The following is a 21,878-nucleotide window of genomic DNA, read 5'->3' on the forward strand; positions in this document are numbered from 1 at the left end:
TGGTTGCTATAGGCAACATCCCCACTTTTTCAAACCCGCAGCTTAGTAAATCTAGCCCTAGGTGTTTTGAGAATAGGAGAGATAAGGGCATGTTTGAAGGAGGAGGGGACAGTGCCAGTGGTGAGAGACTAGTTGAAGAGGTGAGCTAAGTAGTCACAGACAGTGGGGGAGAGAGAGCGAAGAAGGGGAGAGGGGATGGGATCCAGGTGGCAGGTAGACGGGGGAGAGGAAAGAATGAGGGAGTGGACTTCATCGCCCGAAGTAGGGCGGAAGGAGCACCAGGGTGGGACAGGGGGGGAGAGGGAGGAGCGGAGAGGGGGGCAAGAGAGGAAAGGGAGGAGGAGATATCAAGATGGATGGTCTTAATTTTGGAGGAGAAAAAGGAGGCAAAATCAGTAGCGGAGAGGGAGAGTGGGATAGGAGGAGGGGTAGGGGTGAGGAGAGAGGTGAATGTGGCACTTCTGGAGGAAGCGGGTGAAGTTGGAGTGCCGGGGTTGGGGAATAAGGCGGCGGACAGAAGTGGCAGGGGCGAGAGAGTGGTTATAGAGGGTGGTGGCTTGGTCAGGGCAGACCAGGGAGGGAAGAGGGGATAGAAGCGTTTCAAGAGGAGGAAAGGGAAGAAGGGTCAACAGCATCAAGATTGCGCCTAGTGAGGGTAGTTTTAGGGAGAGGGGAAGCAGGGGAAAGGGACAGATTCAGGAGAGTAGATGGTGATTGGAGAGTGGAAAGGGAGAGTTGGAGAAGTCAGATGTAAGTTCATCTTAATTGATTTGAGAATATACAACAATGTATAAGTGCATATCTGCATTATTTTAGAGGGTGGCATTACACCTATTCGCTTTGGAAAGCTACACTTTTCCTCTTCAGATGAAATGTCCGCATAGGCAGCAACGCTAATCCTGACCATCATCTTTTGAAATAGTGTTAATTGTAGAAGAAGAAAATGAATGAGGTCATGTCATGTAGTCTCTTACAATTCATCTATCTTATATAGCTAGGACTGCGGCTTGAGTCCTACTTGACAAACAAATGGTTGGTCTGATTTCTTTACTGCCCTCCACATTGTACAAATGTAGATGACATGCATCTAATCTCTTGTGTGGGAGGAACTGCTTTTGAAATTATCTTCAACCTCCATTTTCTACAGCGAAGCTCCTAAGAATTTTGTATACCAGAATTATTTTTAAGCTTTTCTGGCATATATTCCAATATTGCTGTATTCAAATAATGAAATGTGTTTTAAATGTAAATTAATTTGAGCAAAGTTGGTGTTCTTTTCTGATTAACGCACACAGAATCACTGTTTCAAGTCTTACACTTTAACTCAAACCATTTATAACCGCCCTAGCAAAACCAGTGTAATGAAATAGTCACCACATCCTCCTGGTATGTGCAGTGAATGTACAGAGTGGTGTTCTTGTTAAAGTGGTTTTAATTTCCCAGTATTGTTATATCTACATATCGCCACACATAGCTCTTGCACAAACGCCTTGATCTCTGCTAAATGCGGCTCTTTGTGATCATGATCGATATTTGAGGCACAGGTTGCTAGTGAAGTGGCCGATTGCGTTTTCATGAATATTGATTGGCTATGTGTAGGTAACTAGTGCACTTTAATGCCTCACTGTATGGGAACTTTTAAATACATGCTTATTGTTATAATTGTTCTTTCATGTTCATGTTATATTGGGGTTAAAGGGCAAGTCTTATCAGTGCATCTAAACTTGCAGCTGAAGGGAATCCTATTTTTTTATTTTTTTCAGTGCATACATACAGTCCCAACCGCAGCATAATTTTTCACACCAGTGTTGTCTATACCCCCAGCATGTAAAGTTATTTATGCCGTTAAATTTGAATCCACCAAGGTCAGGGAAAAGATTTAAGGGGGGGGGGGGGGCACGTGTGCAGAAAACCATATGAGGTAACATGAGTCAAACTCATAGGGGCATATTCAATTATGATTTGCGGATGCGATTACGCACGGTGGCACGGGTCCTGGTACCACAACTTTGTGCATATGGGGTGCACACAGAAATCCGAGATATTGCGCTACCTTAATGACGCTTTATACGTGCGGCCGCAAATTGTAATTGAATATATCCCATAGAGCGTTTATTTAGCTAATAAAATGTGTAGGAATTTTTAGTTCCAAAATTGATTCTTTTGGGTCTATTAAGGCTAGCTTAGTTTATTTATTTTTATCTCTGCTAGAAATGCTATTTCACATGCATTTCTTGGCCTATCAAGAAAAAATATTGTCTTAACACTAATACTTGCTGTTAAAACATTCTGTAAACATATCGGATGTAAATTTTTTAACCAAGTTCTTATATTTAGGTGCCAATGATTTTGGTTGGGAACAAGTGTGACTTGGAAGATGAAAGGGTTGTGGGCAAAGAACAGGGGCAGAACCTAGCAAGACAGTGGAACAACTGTGCATTCCTGGAGTCTTCTGCCAAGTCCAAGATTAATGTCAATGAGGTAAAGTTTAACTGTATCTTTACAGGTGTGAAAATTAGATAACATCAGAAGACATTTCTAGCACTTAAGACATGTTAATTTAAACAGGAAAAAATAGCAGTAGTGTTATGCTAGGATGTTTTGTATATTTTGGTCCACAGCCACAAACCACTACAGCTACTGACCTTTGTCTTTTTATGGGTCTTTGACTTTTTTTTTTTTTTAATTTTTTACTATTATTCAGTCTCTGGGCAATTTTAATATAGTTCTAAAAATGCCATTTACCCTGAGCTCATCAAGACAGAGGAGCCCACTATTAGTCAAACTAGTGAAAAAAAAAATAACATTCTTAAATGTAACCCACTGTAAAAGTCTTCTAACCCTTAACACCAAATTTCATACCAAATTGTACCTTTAGATCTGAGCCTAGCCAAAAAAACTGAGCGTTGCTTCCATATTTAGGATTTTTTGTTTTTCTCTTAGTACTCTTGTAGTTCTCTTTTTTTAGAACACATGGTACACTTTAATCTTGGGATCCAGCTACTCCTGTTCAGCTTAGTTCGCAATAGGGTAAAGGGCCTCTTTTGTCTGAATTTAGTTCTGCACACCACATTCCTGAATTTGGAGCTCTCCTAGTAGCTTTCCTAGTTAGTACCTTATAGCCAAGTCCATTGTACTCCTACCAGTATGATGACTATCTTTTTTTTTTTTTTTTTTTTTTTTTTTCTTTTTGTGATCTGAGTAGTAGTCTCTTTAACTTTTGTAAGAATCTAACCTTTGTCTGTATTTACAGATTTTTTATGATCTTGTGCGACAAATTAACAGAAAAACTCCTGTACCGGGCAAGGCACGCAAAAAGTCAACATGTCAGCTTCTTTAATACACAGATGTGCTATAGCTCTGAGCCAGGTAACTCACTTTGTTGTCCTCTTCTATATTAATGGAAAGCATTTCTCTTTTTCTTGACCAGATACATTATGGTAGTTATGCCTTTATAACCAACCTGTTAACTTTGTTTCATTAAATGCTTTTTTTTTTTATGACAAAATATTTTTACATTAATACTGTTACTATAGAGAGGAATGGATACTTTTAAAAATGTTCTGCACAATATTTGCCTTGTCCACATTTGTCAGAAAAATTGCACACATTTCACAGACCAGATATGGCCTTATTGGTACAACCACAGCACAGAGTAGAATGAATTGCCAATTGTCGTCAAAGCTCTATTCACAGACTGCAAGTGCTGGAAATTGCAAGTTTACAAATACAGCGCTAAATGGCGAACTAAAAGTGGAATACGAAGATTGTATCACTGGAACTTTGCACCTCTGTGCCATGACCTAACCCGCCACAAAACTTGATTAATGCAGAATTTTGCAACTTGGCTCCTCTTACGTATGTGTCTGTTGGTTTTACTTATCCACTATCTTTTCCTCAAATGTTAAAGCGGGTACCACAGTATTTTGCCTCCTTGTTAGGACTGCATTCTTTTCTTTTTTTTTTCTGAAAAAAATAGTTAATAGATTCTTACAAGTCAACATATATAATAACTACCAAACAATACATGTTATTAATAGAAGGCATTGACAATAAGAGCATGAACATTGAAGAAGGCTCAGATTTGTTGTAAGCAGGCAGGCATGTTATGACAACAGGGAAATGTACTTTAAGGGTAAACAAACAGGCTGAAGAGGGAAGGGGGAGATGTGGGAGGTTTATTTGTGATCTTAAAGTAGTATTGAAACTGAAATACAGTAATATTCAGGAGTGCAGAGGAGTATGTAAGTCATGTATATCTGGAGGGGGAAGTATCATTAAGAATAGCTGATATGTTTTCCATCCGATAAACTGACCAAATTTTATTTATGGCAGATATTGTGTGTGGGGGTTGGGGGTCGGGGGTACGCAGCTAATAAACATTTAGCCACATTCAAGATTTGTTTGATAAGCTTTTGTATAGACCGGATGGTGCCGGGCAACCATCAAGGAAGAAGAGAATATAACGGGCAGCCAGGCATTATAACCTGACTAATAGATTCAATAAGCGTATGGATTTGTTACCAATAGGGTTGTATTTTTGGACAACTCCACCAAACAGTCAGCAGGGTACCGCATAACCCACATCCTCTCCAACATCGATCTGTGCAATTACGAAATATAGTGTATAGTATAGACGAGAGGGGACTAAATACCATTTATAGTAGAGTTTGAGGGAATTTTCCTTTATTTCTAACTGAAATCGATGTCATAGCTAAATTAGATTTAATTTTTGACCACTCCTTTGGGAGTCAGGGTTTCGCCCATATCCTGCTCCCAAGCCTTTTCATCGGGTTCTTTATCTGGTAGGTTAAAGTTGTTAATCAGTTGATACAGAGTAGATATTAGGCCCCTAGTATTGGGAGAATTACGACAGATTCTAGAGGTGAGCATTGGTCCAATGGGAGAGGTGGGGAACGATAAAAATGTCTGATTTGGAGATATTGATAGAATATTTTATGTGATAAGTGTCTGGAGGGAGAGGGAGGGATCAGTCTGCCTGCTGCGTGCAAAATAGATTGTATGAGTGAGAGTCTGTTTATGTGAATTGCAATAGTCTGTGCGACAGATGAGTGGATGGTCAATAATAAGAAATCTGCATTACAAACCTGTTAAAGATCTCCAAAGACTCGGGCATCACACATTGTATGCCCACAGGTAATACTCATTTGTGTTTACTTGTTACAGGTCTGAAGAACTGTTGTCAAACAGTGCCAGCATTCCAACTCAAATTACCCTGTCAAAAACTCCAATGGACTTTCCTGTGGTGGTACCCTTTTACACAATATGGATGGAAGTTGCAAGCTCAGATTGTACACCATCAGATCCCCTCCTAAAGTCATGAGAAAGACGCCTGCTTCGAAATGTTCTTCATGTATGCAACTGGGAACAGAGCCCACATCCAGTATTACTGCTAACAGATATTGTTCACCCAGCAATGTTTTCACACGTCCAAAAAACGTGTACTGTATTCTTTCACAAGCCCTTCCTTTCTATCGGAGTGTACAATGAAAAGCACCACTATTTTAGCTTACTAAACAAGAAAGTCCAAAGAGCTCCTCTATAGACTACTCCTGATGATCTTGCATCTTTGGTATTTGTAGCTTCTTGTAACTATTTTTTTCCTTCCTTTAAAGAAATACAAGAGCAGCATCTATTGTGTTTTACAAAGTGCTTCTCACAACTATGATTTTTCCTTCCTTTTCCTTCACTCATTTTTAGGGAATCCTGTGGAGACTGTATTGCACCTCTTCTGGAAGCAAAGGAGTCGTTACATTAAATGTAATTCTCGTAGTCTGTTTGTTGAACATTCTGCCTTTAATATCTCTTTGGAGGGACAGTCCTGAGTTCCTTTTCTTTTATTAACCAAGTGGTTCCATTTCCCCACTCTTTGTTTACATAGGGAATATTGTTTATAGATGTGTATACAGTGGGGGTCTACAACAAGAAGTGTATATTTTAAGAGTTCTTTTATAATGATTTATTCATATTTTGTAAATCATTTTCAGGCTTCTGCAGCTGTAGATTCTCACTGTCAGACTGTGTCCTTTCCCTTGCTTGCTCATGCATATGTGTATTTGCAATACCAAATATACAGATTTAGTACATTTTCCCTGTCGGTGGTTTTCACATGTGTATTGTTTTGGTTGCGTTGTTAAATGGTGGAAGAGTCCAGTGGATGTGAATGTGGGACGTAATTTTAAATCCTGTGTTATTGGTCACCAGGCCTACATAGCAGTAATTGACTTTTTTGCTGATTTTTATTTATCAATGCCTTGTTGCTTCGTATGCATTAACGTTTGGGTGTAAAAATTGTGTATATATCCAACACAGTAATTCAATTGACCAACTTAATGCTACAACTTCTTTGAGGTGGCCAAATATGAACTAAAAAGCCTTAAATAAAGTGGTGCAATTTTGTATAGTTTAACATCAGTTCGTTAAATTTGGATTCCCATGCAAGGGCTCGCGTTATAGTTATCTGCCAGTTTAGTGCTGTGGGCAATATATTAACATTTGTTATGAAATCTGCCGTCACTTAAGTGCACCTCATACACATTGCAGCCTACTCCTCTTCTGTGCCAAATAGCAGGCACATCATATAGGGCCCTTCAGTACTGCAATCAGTGCTGCAGAATTCTGTATTGGCATTTCATGGATGCCAGAGTTATTCATTGTTCTGAAAGAGACATGTAGCAGTATGACAAACAGGGCGCTTCTTGGCAACCATCACAAATAGGTGAAAAACACGTAATGATTTCTTGAATTGCAGGTGTTTTTGTTCACATTATGCATTAAAGGTCAATTATCACTTAATTTTCCTCCTGTGTATTTTGTCCAGGCAGCAAACTAAATAATACAGTGGATTGAGGATAGACTCTTATTTCATCCTAGTCTTCATGTGACTTTTATTTGCAATGCCACAGTGGCAACCTCTTACCCAATTCTCCTTTTTCCCTGCTTACAGATCCCCCCTGCCCCTGCAAATTGACATCTGAACTCTGCTTATACACAGACAAAAAATAAAATACTGTACTTTCTTGTATGCAAATTTGTCATGATCTCTAACTGAAAGGCTGTGGCGTGTCTACTTCAATTCTGTTTACTAGTTCCGTCTATATCTAGCCACAACATATGTCTAAATCTGTAGTGTCTGTTATAAGCAAAGAGTCTCTTATTTACCAAAATAAAAAGTCTTTGGAATTAATGTGCGGTTATTCATGTTTCATCAAAGTGATTAATGCTGTGTGTGTAAATATCAGAGTACAATTTCTGTATGATTCTTGTATGAAACTCCAATGAACACTTGGATCTTATAACCGGACATAGGTGGATAAGTTTACTCTAAAATTAAACAAGATTCTTAAGCAAGCCATATGCTGCCATATCGCAACTGATTTTGCTGCATAATGATTCTTTCTAAATCAGTGGTATTCGGACATGGCAGTAAAAGTGGTTGAAGATGATGTCTACTGTCATCCTGTTACGCAATCATTCTCCAACTGCTATAACCCATACATCCCAACTGTCTCGATTTAGGTGGGATAGTCCCGATTTGAAGGTCCTTCACACAATCCCCATCAGGACAGCTTTGTCTTGCGGGACGGAAGGTTGTGAGGTATGTCCCATTTACGGTTGCTCTGCAAAGCAGCAGTAAACAGGTGCCACGCAGACCTGCCACTGAAGCCATGTTTTTAAGAGAAGAGCTGACAATGCAATGTGACACATGACCATGCCCACTTCATTCTGTTGTTCCAATTTTCCAAATGCAAAAGTTGGTAGGTATGCAAATGGGGTCTAGGTGAGGCTAGAAGTAATCCGTCCCAACCACCAAACAGCTGCCTCTTATGAGAATTGGCTACCCACATGTCATATCACTGACGCTTTGGTTGAGCAGCAGAATCTACCTGTGTGTATACTCGTCAATAAAAGTACTGAAGCAGGTCAAATGCATGTCTCAGTGCAAGATTGAGTAGAGCAGAGCACTTCTGAGGTGTGTTTTTGGTTTTTTTTTATATGTATATATTTATATGTAATATCTTTTAGTTAATATATTTATAGAGGCATAACACAAAGTTTCTCTTTACATGATGTTTGATCAGTTTTTTTGGTTTTTTTTTTTAGCAATAAAACAATCTAGTGAGACATTGGGATATAGTAGTGGGACTAATAGTTTAGGCACTTATCAACTTCTTTGATCTTCACTCTTCTCCGTTACTATGCCGCTCCTCTTCTGTAGATACCTCAGGTTTCTTTTTTAAGTGCCTAAGAGATAGGTCACTTCGGTATAGGCTCCTTGCCTATACTTGTATTAGTTATAGGTTCTTTGTTTTTATTTTATTCCCTATTCAGGTGCAGCGCGGGACTCTATCTCAAGACCCAGAGGAGTGAATAGGACTGCAGCTCTGTTCACTCTGGGTCCCGGCGCAGGTAAGAAGCAGCCTAGTCTCCCTTCCCTGGAACCTCTATCGGCAGTCTCCCTTCCCTGGCACCTCTGTCGGCAGTCTCCCCTAGAAACGAGCTGAAGGGCCATATTTTCTTGCAGTTCTGCCACCACCAGTACAAGAGGCAGATAATTATTTGATCGGCTGTTTAGAAGATTGCCGCCCCATTATTTTAAGGCGCACGGGAGTGAAGCTGTATCAGCCTCTCCTCCCCGCCCACCCATCCGCTCTACATGCCGGCAGTATTTCCCTGCCCCTACCCCTAGATATGAGCAGCGGGGGAACGGAAACAACGATCGCACTCAGGAGACGATACCGTTGATTTATAGAATACACGCAGCCTGGGCAGTCACTCTCGCGTGGGGACTCTCAAATCTGCCATATATGGTTTGGGTGACGCACGTGATTCATGGAGGTAGCCATTTTTTGGTTGGTCTCTAGGAAGGACGGCCTCCCTACTTCCTGGCGCGGAAGCAGCCATCTTTCATTGTTGGAACACGGAGATCATCGTGCTGCACGCTGCTCCTCTACTGGTATCGTTGAATTCTAATTGTAATATTTAGAAACGATTGTAATACCTATCAGGCTGTTACACAGTCAGGACTATTATTTCAGTGCCTTGAGACCGGTGTATTCGCAAAGATTTACCTGGTATTAAGACCTGGTAAAATCTTTTACTTTTTGTAGTCAGACTCTAGCTCTCAGACCTATCTAAACTTAAAGAAAACAATATTTTCATTTTATATTGTATTTAATCAGTACGCATTTTAAATATGCCTGAGAAGGGGATGTCCACAAATAAGGGACCCTCTTGTATGTTTGCACTGCATTACACTTGTGCCAAATGTAAAGCCAAATTATCTGTTGAACAGCCTAACCAGGATGCTCGCTGCATGGCTTGTGAGGCCAAGATCCAGGAGCGATGCGCCCCAGCTCAAGGTGCAGCAGCTATGGAAGAACAGCCCTGGGCTAAGTCACGAACAGCCATAGCAGATCTCACCCGGGTGATGATACAGTCCACAGAGGTATGTGAGATTTCTGTTTCCCACACTTCTATACAACCAATAGCGGTCGCAGGCACAGCTTCTCAGTCCTAATCAGTTTAGGAAGAGGAGCACCTGTTTTCAGTATACCTCGGAGCCAAAAGAATCATTTCGGATGCGTTTCAGGGTCGCAATCATAACTCGGACCATTCCTCAGGAGAGGAGGGTCAATTGGACACTGATCTGCAGGAGGATGACTCGCTTACTTATGCAGATTGTGGCCCTGTCCATAATGTTGATGATCTCATTTTGAATATCAGACATACTCTAGGTTTTGCAGATCCAGAACCCACACCCCCCCCCCCCCAGGGTTCTCTTAGTTTAAAAAAAATAATTTACAGGTGGTGGCTTTTCCACCATCTCCTCAGAAGATGGAAATGGTAGCAGATGCCTGGCTGAGGCCAAATAAGCAGTTTATGAGGCCGAGCAGATTGAAGTCTCTTTAACCTCCGCCGGCAGACGATTCCATAAAATGGGAGGCCACCCCCCACTGTTGACACCACTGTAGCACGTTTGTCCTCTTCAGCATTCCCACCCAGGAGCGGGTTTCACAGGATAAAAAGTGTAATAAGGCCCTCCGCTCAGCTTATGAGGCATCAGGCAGTATGTTTAGATCCACTATGGCGGTGGTCTGGGCCAACAAGGCTATTCAGCTGTGGGCTGAGCAGTTGGAGGCATTCAGGATAACGTCCCATGTGCGGAAATTCTCTCCTTGGCCGAGCATATTCAGGAGAAGTCTGATTATGCAGGCCAGGTAGCCTTGGACACTGTGTCCGTCAATTCTAGAATCTCGGCCCTTATTATTGCAGCTTGTCATACTTTATGGCTATGCTCTTGGACAGCGGACGCTGATTCAAAGTGAGCTCTGGAGGGTTTGACCTTTTAATGGGGTTACTCTGTTCGGATCAGAGCTAGAGAAGGTCATTCAGGTGGCCACAGGAGGAAAGCGCAACGCTCTGCCCATGGGTTCCAGTAGACCACAACAGGAATGTTTTTGGTCCTTTCGTTCCTTTGCTCGAGGTCTGGGCACCCCGTCAAGAGGCCATTCCTCTGCCCCCAGTAGAGTGTATAGCAGAGGCAAGGGTGCTATTAGGCAAGGAACCTCGAGACTGGGTGATAAGCACGCAGTGTGAAAGTCTTTCCCCATAGGAATCTGTGGTGGAGGCACGAGTTCTTCGTTTCCAGCGCCAGTGGCGGGCATCCACCATGGACGCTTGGACACGAGGAATGTTGTCCCGGGGCAATGTCATAGACCTAGTTGAGTTCCCACCACGAAGGCTCTTCACCAGAGCAACCCCCCTTTGTCCCCTCAGGCGCAAAGCACTTCAGGAAGCAATCCAGAATTTGCTGTCAGCCGGTGTTATTGTTCCCATTCCAACACAGGAAAGAGGTGAGGGATTTTACTCCAGTCTCTTCCTAGTTCCAAAACAGGACGGATCATTTTGTCCAATGTTTAAATCTACAGTCTCTGAAACAGGTAAAACTCAAAAGTTCAGAATGGATTTCGTATCGTCATCGCCGGGATGGAGCAGGGAGAGTTTCTGGCCTCCATAGATATCAAGGATGCCTACCTGCACGTTCCAATATGGAGGGGACACCATTGCCTTCTCCACTTTGCGGTAGGAAACTCACACTTTCAGTTCAGGGCCCTACCTTTCGGGGTATCTACCGCTCCCCGAGTGTTTACCAAGATCATGGCAGGGCTCCTGCAGCAGAAGGGAGTCACAATAGTTCCCTATCTAGACGATCTCCTTCTGAAAGCACCGTCTGCATCGCTCTTAACTCGGCACATCCAGACTACTATGCAGTTTCTGTAAGCTCATGGGTGGATCCTGAATTTACCCAAATCATCTTATTCCAGCACAGCGAATGTGCTTCCTGGGTCTCGTGTTTGACACAGTGATCCAGAGAGGTTTTTTTTTTTACCAGAAAATAAGGTCCTCGCTCTCTTGTGAACAACCAAGACCCTTCTTGTGCAGAAAGAGGTATCTCTCCTCAGCTGCATGAAACTCCTGGGAACTATGGTTTCGGTGTTCGAGGCCGTGCCCTTTGCACAATTCCTCTCTCGCCCTCTTCAAGTAAAGATTCTTCGAAAGTGGTTTGGATCTCAAGAGCATTTAGACAGGTCGATCATTCGTCTGTCGAATCCCACTTGTCTTTCCCTGGCGTGTTGGTTATCCAGACAAAATCTGGACAAGGTTCAGACCGGCCCATGGACCTTAGTTACGACAGACGCAAGTCTGTTAAGCTGAGTAGGGGTAACATGGTCCCTGAGATTTCAGGGCCTCTGGTCCCCCAAAGAGACCACACTCCCAATCAACGTCCTACAGTCAAGTCCATAAATATTGGGACATCGACTCAATTCTCATATTTTGGGCTCTATACACCACCACAATGGATTTGAAATGAAACGAACAAGATGTGCTTTAACTGCAGACTTTCAGCTTTAATTTGAGGGAATTTACTTCCAAATCAGGTGAACAGTGTAGGAATTATAACAGTTTCTATATGTGCCTCCCACTTTTTAAGGGACCAAAAGTAATGGGACAAACTAAACAATCCCACATCAAACTTTCATTTTTTTAATACTTTGTTGCAAATCCTTTGCAGTCAATTACAGCCTAAAGTCTGGAAGGCATACACATCACCAGACACTGGGTTTCATTCCTGGTGATGCTCTGCCAGGCCTCTACTGCAAATGTCTTCAGTTCCTGCTTGTTCTTGGGGCATTTTCCCTTCAGTTTTGTCTTAATCAAGTAAAATGCATGCTCAATCGGATTCAGGTCAGGTGATTGACTTGGCCATTGCATAACATTCCACTTGTTAGCCTTAACAAACTCTTTGCTTGCTTTTGCAGTATGCTTCGGGTCATTGTCCATCTGCACTGTGAAGCGCCATCCAATGAGTTCTGAAGCATTTGACTGAATATGAGCAGATAATATTGGCCGAAACACTTCAGAATTCATCCTGCTGCTTTTGTCAGCAGTCACATCATCAATAAATACAAGGGAACCAGTTCCATTGGCAGCCATACATGCCCACGCCATGACACTACCACCACCATGCTTCACTGATGAGGTGGTATGTTTTGGATCATGAGCAGTTCCTTTCCTTGCCCATACTCTTTTCTTCCCATCACTCTGGTACAAGTTGATCTTTGTCTCATCTGTCCATAGGATGTTGTTCCAGAACTGTAATAGCTCTTTTAGATGTTAGCCAAACTCTAAAGTGGTCTTCCTGTTTTTGTGGCTCACAAATTGTTTACATCTTGTGGTGAACCCTCTATATTCACTCTTGTGAAGTCTTCTCTTGATTGTTGACTTTGACACATATACACCTATCTCCTGGAGAGTGTTTTTGATTTGGCCAACCGTTGTGCAGGGGTTTTTCTTCACCAGGGAAAAAATTCTTCTGTCATCCACCACAGTTGTTTTCCGTGGTCTTTTGGTGTTGCTGAGCTCTCGGTGTGTTCTTTCTTTTTAAGAATGGTCTAAAGAGTTGATTTGGCCACACCTAATGTTTTTGCTATCTCTCTGATGGGTTTTTTTTTTTATTTTTCAGCCTAATGATGGCTTGTTTCACTGATAGTGACAGCTCTTTGGATCTCATATTGAGAGTCGACAGCAACAGATTCCAAATGCAAATGTCACACCTAGAATCAACTCTAGACCTTTTACCTGCTTAATTGATGATGAAATAATGAGGGAATAGCCCACACATGTCCATGAAATAGGTTTTGAGTCGATTGTCCCACTACTTTTGGTCCCTTAAAAAATGTGAGGCACATATAGAAACCGTTGTAATTCCTACACCGTTCACCTGATTTGGATGTAAATACCCTCAAATTAAAGCTGAAAGTCTGCAGTTAAAGCACATCTTGTTTCATTTCAAATCCATTGTGGTGGTGTATAGAGCCCAAAATATGAGGATTGTGTCGATGCACTTCACCTTTCCTGATTTTCCACGAAGATAGAGCAGTTCTTTGCACCAAAACCTCCTTTGTTTCGAATGTTGTGTCCAGGTTACACTTAAATCAAGAGATTGTGGTCCCAGCTTTCTGTTCTCTGCATTCTTGCTCCTCCTCTTCAAGTGACGGGTTAGTGTTGATGGATGTGGTTCGCGCTCTTCGGTGTTATGTTGACCGCACAACCTCTGTCCGTAGGACCAACAATCTTTTTGTTCTTTACTATGCTCAAAAGTGGGGTTGGCCGGCTTCTAAACAGTCACTTGCCCGCTGGATCACTTCCACTATTAGACTGGCTTATGCTCTAGCATCTTTGCCTGTCCCGGTATCGTTGAAGCTCACTCTACCAGAGCTGTTGGCGCTTCTTGGGCAGCACGTCATGGGTCTTCGGCGGAGCAGCTATGCAGAGCGGCTACATGGTTATCGTACATACATTCTCTAAATTCTAGAGGTTGCAGGGCTTTGCATCCTTTGATGTGAGCTTTGGGTGCAAGGTATTGCTTGCAGCTGTTCCAGAGCAATATCTCCCTTAGAGGCAGCTTTGGTATGTCCCAATGTATCGCAGTGTCCCCCAATGGTAGGAAATAGGAAAGACTTTTATTCACCTTTAAAATCGATTTCTCTTTCTCCATTGAGGGACTCTGCGCACCCTCCCTTGCTCTGTAAATAGTTCTGTTGTGAGTTTTTTATGTTTATAGTCTTTGCCCTATAGGGCTCCCCTTCCTCATACACTTGGTTAGTCAAAACTGAGGTATCTACAGGGGAGGAGAGTGAAGATCAAAAAAGTTGATAAGTGCCTAAACTCCTAGTCCCTCTACTATACTCCAATGTCATGCAGTGTCCCCCAATGGAGTAAGAGAAATTGATTTTACGGTGAGTAAAAATCTTTATTTTTGCTTCACTGAGAGTGCACAAAACCATACAGATAGACAGTTGTCTGCAAAGTAACTGAACTATCTGTATCCAACTTGCCTTCTGTGATAACTAGCTGTTCCTTGTAGAAAGAGAATTCACCATGCAGGGTTTTACGGTACTCTTCAAGAGCACAGTTTTGTATTAAAAGACAGGATGATTACAATCACAAGGTGATGGCCAGTAATGCAAAATGACATGCTGGTTTTGATAGTAGCCAAGTAATCAAGACTGACCATTTGGAGACAACCACATGATCTGCCATGCAATTTTTATGGGTTTTTTTTTTTCATTCCTATTCCTGTGATTGGATGCAATTTGTTACATGACTGCTCTAACAGAACAAGGTTACATCATAATCGAACTTTATTGTAGTCTTGCCCAACAGTCCTAACAAACTCTTGCATGTTGGCAGGTCCTGCGATATGTCTGCAATGATATCTCGTACATTGCAAAGTGACATTTCAAGTCCACAGCCATATTTCAGCATTTACCCACTCAAGAAGGAAAAAAAAGCTTATGAGCAGAATCCTATGAGTTATTGATCACTCCTCCAGGCCATTTTCTGGTTGTTACCTCACAATATGGTGCTATTGTGATGAGCGGAATACTAAACCGTTTCATTCAAGGAGTATTTTGTGTTCAGACACTTATAGATAGCGGAATACATATATATTTGGATATTAAAAGGGGGTAGCAGAAAAAAAGTATATCTAGTGCATGTTAAGTGATTAAAGAAAAACCCACAATTCTACACATTTATGTTAATTTTTATTTTACAATTTGCTGGTTTGTTGCTTGATTGACAAATGAGTTTGCAAAATGTGTCCATCTTGAGGCAAAATCGGCTGACAAATATAGTTGCCTCTCTGCTTCGTAAAAAGTATATTTTTGAGTTGTCCCATTTATGAAGATTAAGTTCATAAGCCCATATTCTATAGAATGGGATAACACTAGAAATATGCTACGACGTCTAATGTTATAATGCCAAATATAAAAGTAAAATTAGAAAATGTGCATCACTAATCAACACCTAACTAAAATGTGCAAATGTAGGTATAATTAAGTGTAAAAATGATCAACAGATTTTAATAAATGGATAATGCTGCAGGCCTAGAACAAAAAAGGGGGCACAAAGTACCCATTGATTTTATATTGTAGCTAAATAGCAAGGGTTCTATTCAAGTCAAATTATTTTTGGTAATACATCTCTGGAAACCATTGTCAGTAGTCCCAAAGATCTTAAGCAAACACCTCTTTCTAATTAAGCTTCTGTGATGCAAAACCTAAATCCTCTTGCCAGCGCACCAAACTGTGCCGTGTTTAGAGAGAAATGTATCCATTGATAGTGCAGAATCAGTGAAAGGTTTCACTTATTTAAACTGAATGTACAGCCTTTATTTAACATTAAAATTTATATATATATATATATATATATATATATATATATATATATATATATATAAAAGGTTGTGCATTATCGAGCTGAATAATAGATCTGAAGTGTTGATTTAACCCAGTATGTTCACCATGCTCTTACTCTTATACAGCAGATTGCCTTGTTAGGAGGGGAGATGCTTATTTAACTATACCAGCAGACAGTGACTGACAGCATTGCGGAAATGTGTACAATGTGGTTTAGATTAATACACCGGGGCAGGGATGTCACAGCTATTCTCTACTTGTGTGCCTGTATCAGATCTTATCCGGGACACTGTCGTAAACAAGCTTTAGCTTCCTGTAATGGCGTGGAGAGCTAATATCTGACTAAAAGCTGTTTTGGGGCGTCTGATCCAAAAGATCAGTAAATTGTCTGAATTGTAGTCAAATTCATAGCAATACTGTAAAGTTAAGCAGCAGAATTTATCTACCACCCAATTGTTCCGTTACGCTTTCCTGTTATGAAACTATATTTTTGATGCACACACTATACTTAGTGTAATATGCAAACTTTTGTGATATTCTTGCAGAGGTTTGAAAATCAACATGTTTACCCAGCTACAATGTGAAAAATTTTGCCACTTTAAAAAATGTTTTTTCATTTTTCATCTTCTGCTCATCTGTGCCCCAGTTCTGACCAATTAGACCATTGGAACTTTTACAAGAAAGTATTGTGTCCACTCGCATCAATGTTTGTCAGGAAAAAGCTGCAAAAGGCAAATTTGAGGCCACAGACTGAGAAACTGGAAGAATCCGGATCCTCAAACAGCACAGAGTAGTGATGTGAGACTTCTGTAAAACACTTCTCTATGAAACCTTTCATATATCCAGCTTGCCACTTTTTTGTGTAATTACGTGGACGGCTCAAGAGGAACAAATGGGCGTATCGTGTAAGGAAATAGTTATGTAATTTACTTTTAAAATAGATTCATGTTTAGCAAGGTGGCAAAGCATACAAATTATTCCATAAATTGTGGAAGATGTTACTGAAAGGAAGGAAGAGGGGAGAAGTAAGGGATATAATAGATGCAATATCCAAACAATCCTTCTAGATCAGTGTTGGCTAACCTGTGACACTCCAGGTGTTGTGAAACTGTAAGTCCCAGCATGCTGTGCCAATATATAGCAGCTTACTGCTGGAAGTGTATGCTGGTACTTGTAGTTTCACAACACCTGGAGTGTCACAGGTTAGCCAACACTGTTGTAGATGGTGGGTTTGCTAAACTCCCTTTATAATTAAGGCTAGCATGGGAGGTTCTGTATTCTTAGCAGTAATTTGACATTTAGCTGTGTTCAAGATATGCTCAATCAGTGTGACCAAGAGCTTATAAACGTCCAGGATGGAAGCTGGATTCCAGTGATTCTGTTGATAGGAATGTGGATTTTATTTTATTTTTCTACAGAGACTTTCAATATTGGGACAGGAGCATCAAATATAGGACATAGTACCAACCTCTCCACAACTCCCCCAGCATAGAGTAGATGAGTTTGTATAAATTGTGTTGGCCTAGGTACCATCTATATATTTGTAGCAGTTATCTTTAGTTCAAATGGACATGGAACTTTTAGTCGCATTAGCCCTAATTCCATGTTTGTGTCCAAAGTCTCAAACAGAAATTAGAACTTTGGAGTGAGTTCTGTAAACAGAATTGGGCTTGGATGTCACTGAATGCCAGAAAACATTATAGAGTGATATCTATGTTTTCTGGTCCAAAAGTAAAAAAAAAAAAGTTTTTGAGTCCAGGCCATATTATTCTGGAGCGGGATTAGAGATCAGTTTGTAGACATTTGTGTATCTGTCCCATATTGAAAGATAAAACAATAGCATAGAAAGGAGGTGGTGTGTGTGGGCCTCCCTTTTTGCTTAATTCACAGAAAAGTAGAATGGTGCAGCCCAACTAGGTCTGTCTATCTATAATCAGAATGTGGTAACATGGCAAAGGATGCATTGCGTTAAATGTGTGGCTTCATACTATTTTTCAGGAACCCCTAAGCCTGCTTTCTGGTGTGTTTTTAAATAAAATCTGCATATGTATTCTGGGGCCTCCTACCTGACCAGATGAATTTAGAGAATTGTTGCTACAGGATTTTCAGGGCGAGAGGTGAGAACCTAATGGGGGAAGCTTTTTAGGGCTTTAAGAGTCTGGGAGGGCATTCATTTTTATTGCTACAACATGACCTATCTAAAAAAAAAATGCATAGGTTATCCTGTATACATTAATCTATTTTTGTTTATTGTCTTGAACATGGTGGGAAAAATTACTGTGTGTAATTAGCTATATGATCTTGCAGGTAGGGGCATTTCATTTTAGGTGGGTGCTGTCAAAAGGAAAATTAGCCTTGAGGTGTTGTACATTAGTTGTTTGGTTAAGGTAAAATAGTTAAGGAGAAACCAAGGGGTTTGAGGGGGTGTGATAGGTGGATATCATCCATGTATAAGAATGTTATGCTCCAAGGGGACAGTCATTGGTGCCTTTGTTTGTACTCTTGAGGAAAGCATCTCAATACCTAGAGCAAATATTAAAACTAAGAACACCCCTGTTTAGTGCCATTTGTTATTTGAAATGGAGGAAGCAAATCTGTTTGTTTATACAGCAAACATTTCTCAAAAGTTTTAGTAGTCTAAAGGGCTACAATGTTGAAAGATTTTTCTCCATCTAAGGCAGTGGTGGGATTTAGTCGGTTCTCACCGGTTCGCCAGAACGGATACCTAATTTTAGGCTCTGTTCGGCAAACCGGTGACTACAGGCTCCACCCATTTCGTTGGTAGGGGAACAGGCTCCTTGGGAAAAAAAACTCACCTGTCCGTGCCGCCTGCACTCCTCCTCTCTGCTCCGTCTGCACTGAATGTTGGGTGTGACATCACACCTGACATTCAGTGAGCGGGGCGCAGAGAGGAGTCGGCGACAAGTGACAAGACGAGAAGAGAAGAAAGAAGCCGATAGAACAGGTAAGTGAATGAACGGAAGCCAAGGCAGCGTGGCAGTGTTTTGAAGGACAAAACACATTTTTGAATATTTAAAATGGTCATTAGGGCAGAGAACTGGTTGTTAATTTATTTGAATCCCGCCAGTGATCTAATGTACCACCAGCGTGGGAGCAGCGGTTTTATTTGCAGCATAAATGAGCTATATGTTCCTGGAACTCTAATATCGCATAAGCCACACTCTCTTTATTTTCCTTTTTAAAGTAGAAGTATTAAGGCAATATCATATGGGATATATTGGAATGATGTAAAGGTTATTACAACTGCTGATTGGTTGGACCAGGACAGAAGTGTTAAAAAATTTTTTATTTTTTTTTGTTTTTAAAAAAAAAAAAAAGGAAAAAAAAAAGTGTCTACAAATACAAGGTTGCTGCATGAGTAGAGATTACGGGGCATTGAAAAACACACAGGTTATGTCAAAGAGGAGTAGCTTGATCATATAACGCTTTTTTATGTAGTTGTAGTAATTTTTTTTTTTTTAATTCAAATCTTAAACACTGGTGCTGGTCTGCTCTATGAATGAGCACTGTGGATGTACACCATAATTTTTATGGACCCTGCACAGTGAACCTGTATTGTCATGTGAGCACTGACTGTTTTGAAAACGTATACATTATGTAAAAGGGATGCAGGATTTGCTGGTCAAAACTTGGCACTTGCACAAATGTAATAGTAGTTTGACTGAAGTCACCTACCAGTATCGTGTATATTGCCTGTGAGTCTAAGGTGGATGTAAATATTTTTACCTGGAATTTTGTGTTTAGAAATATGGTGGTACCTTTTATGCGAGTTATCTGACATTGAAAGCTGAGGAAAGCTTTTATTAGTTAAACCAGGATATGTGTGCAAGAAATGTGTTCATGGAGAAACCCCATATCTATTTTTTACACATGAAGTATTGTAGGGCCATGGTACATTTTTGGGGGGACATCGAGGCCATTCACGTGTGGGAAAATATTTTTAAAGTCATGTAACCAACATCGAGAGCCAATCCAGCGCTATTTAGCTCTCATACATAGAGAACCATATAAGAAAATACTTACATTTGATGGTGAATAATCTTTATACTTTCTCAATGTCTAATATAAACATAAAATAGAAAAACAAAACAATACTGCAACAAATATTGTATCATAAATACACCAAATTTCAATCAATTGAAATTTGGTGCTAATTTCAGCTGTGACAGCCCTCTTATGAATACACTTACACTAAACCCACTTGTGTCTGTACATCAAACAAGTGCTTTTATTAGCCACCATGCAATGTGTACATGCCCCTGTAGGTAACACACTCGCCAGATTTCTTCTTGAGGTTTTTATATAGAGTATTCTTTAAAAAAAAAAAATCCAATTGTGGTTTTGGACCAGAGACAAAATTGTAATTGTCTCATTTCCAAATCACATTGGCAATATGAAGAGAAGAAAAAAACAGGAAGAATCTAGTGTCTGTTTTGCAACTCAATAAATATTTTTATAAATACACTAGATAGACATTTGTTAAAAAAGCTAAAATATTACTGAGGGGTACAGCAAATCCCTCATGTAGATGTAGTTTTCCCGGAAGAATCTTTCTCTCAGAGTACGCTATCAAACGCATTTCGAACCCAAACGGATCTGTTTCAAGGTAGCACTTCTCGTTATACATTTTTAAAGTTATCATTGTAGCTAAAAAGAAAAAGTTGCAGTGTGGGGCTTAATGTTTGAGGCTGGAGATTGACAGTGGCTTATGGAAAGCAAGAGATCAAACCTTTACCTCTCAGAGCAGGTGTTGGCTTGACAGTTATTTATCTCCAAACACCGATTTCAGCCGCCTTCTTAGTGGTCATCTGTAGCAGAAAGGAAAGTTGGTGGGAAAAGCATTCAGACGGAGCTATGGTCTGAAAGCAAAGAACATTGTTTATTTCCCACTGACGTTTTGCACATTTTAAATAAGTGTTAATGGAATAGGCTAACTATTCAGTCCGACCCTGCTGAAAAGCTGCCTTGCTTTTAAAACACAAGAAAAGGATGTATTTCAAGCGCAGAATGTAAAAACCAATCTTCACACAAGAAAATAAAAATATAAACCGTAAAAGAAATACTTAGGCTGCAGTCAATTTAAGAGACTGCCAACATGTATCTTCAATAATACCCCATTCATACTGCACCAAAATCCCGGGTTTTTGCCGGGGCGAGCTCAAACGACTCGGCTCTTGGTGCAGTATGAATGGTACAAGTCAAAAATCCCAGGTCTAAAAACCCGGGTCTTCAACCCGGGATTTATCGAGGCGTAATTCCCGGGTCGGACCCGAGTTGCCTGCACTATGAATGGTGCAACCCGGGTTTTTCAACCCGGGTTGCACAGAAAACAAGCTGATTGGCTGTCTGCCTGTCTCTGGAGGATGATGTCATCGGTTGGAGCCCGTGGAAGATACAAGACGGAGTTTAGGAGAAATGGTGGAGTGCAGATCAAGCTGAAGCAGAATCGGAGTTTGTTGGAGATAATTGCTTTTATTTCACTGAAAAAGTGGTGTATTAACAGCAATTATGACACATTGGATGGAGGAAGAGGTGCGTGAGCTGCTGAATGTCAGAGGGGAGGAAGAAATTCGAAGGCAAGTGACTGGGACTGTGAAGGATGCCACAGTGTACTACAACATCGCCAAAATACTCACACAACGTGGCATAAAGAGGACACAGCAACAAGTCCTGAACAAATTGAAGTCCCTGAGGAAGCAGTACACTAAAGTCCATGACCACAACAGGCGCAAAAGTGGCGCTGCAAGAATGGACTGGCCCTTTTATGACCAGTGCAATATGGTCTTTGGACATTCTCCTCTGACAAATCCAATTGCACTGTCATCTTCTAGCAATGTGGATGCGGCTATACCAACACCACCAGAGAGCACAAAGACAAGCGAGGCCGCAACGGTAATAATAGAAGATTCTATAGAAGACACCCCAGAACTGGAGTGCTCTGCCACAACAGATGACACCAACATTTCTTTGGACGAACTGAACGATTCACAGCCATTCCCTGCTGCGCAAGTCGTTACAAATACTTCGCAAGAAACGCAGCCAGAACCAGTGCCGGTGTCAAAGTCTACG

At 40.9% G+C, this 21,878-nt stretch overlaps 1 protein-coding gene across 3 annotated transcripts in view; it reads left to right on the plus strand.

Moving 5' to 3' along the window:
- RAP1B (RAP1B, member of RAS oncogene family) overlaps positions 1-7,207 on the plus strand; it is a 52,453-nt gene extending 45,246 nt beyond the window's left edge. For all 3 annotated transcript variants that reach the window (XM_075209495.1, XM_075209496.1, XM_075209497.1), the window contains exons 6-8: positions 2,338-2,481; positions 3,254-3,369; positions 5,188-7,207. In XM_075209495.1, coding sequence (XP_075065596.1) covers positions 2,338-2,481; positions 3,254-3,340 — 231 coding nt within the window. In that variant the 3' untranslated portion in view covers positions 3,341-3,369; positions 5,188-7,207. The remainder of the gene's footprint in view (positions 1-2,337; positions 2,482-3,253; positions 3,370-5,187) is intronic.
- The last annotated feature ends 14,671 nt before the right edge of the window (positions 7,208-21,878 follow it).

This window comes from Mixophyes fleayi, chromosome 4 (assembly GCF_038048845.1).
Source record: "Mixophyes fleayi isolate aMixFle1 chromosome 4, aMixFle1.hap1, whole genome shotgun sequence".
Lineage (NCBI taxonomy): Eukaryota > Metazoa > Chordata > Amphibia > Anura > Limnodynastidae > Mixophyes > Mixophyes fleayi.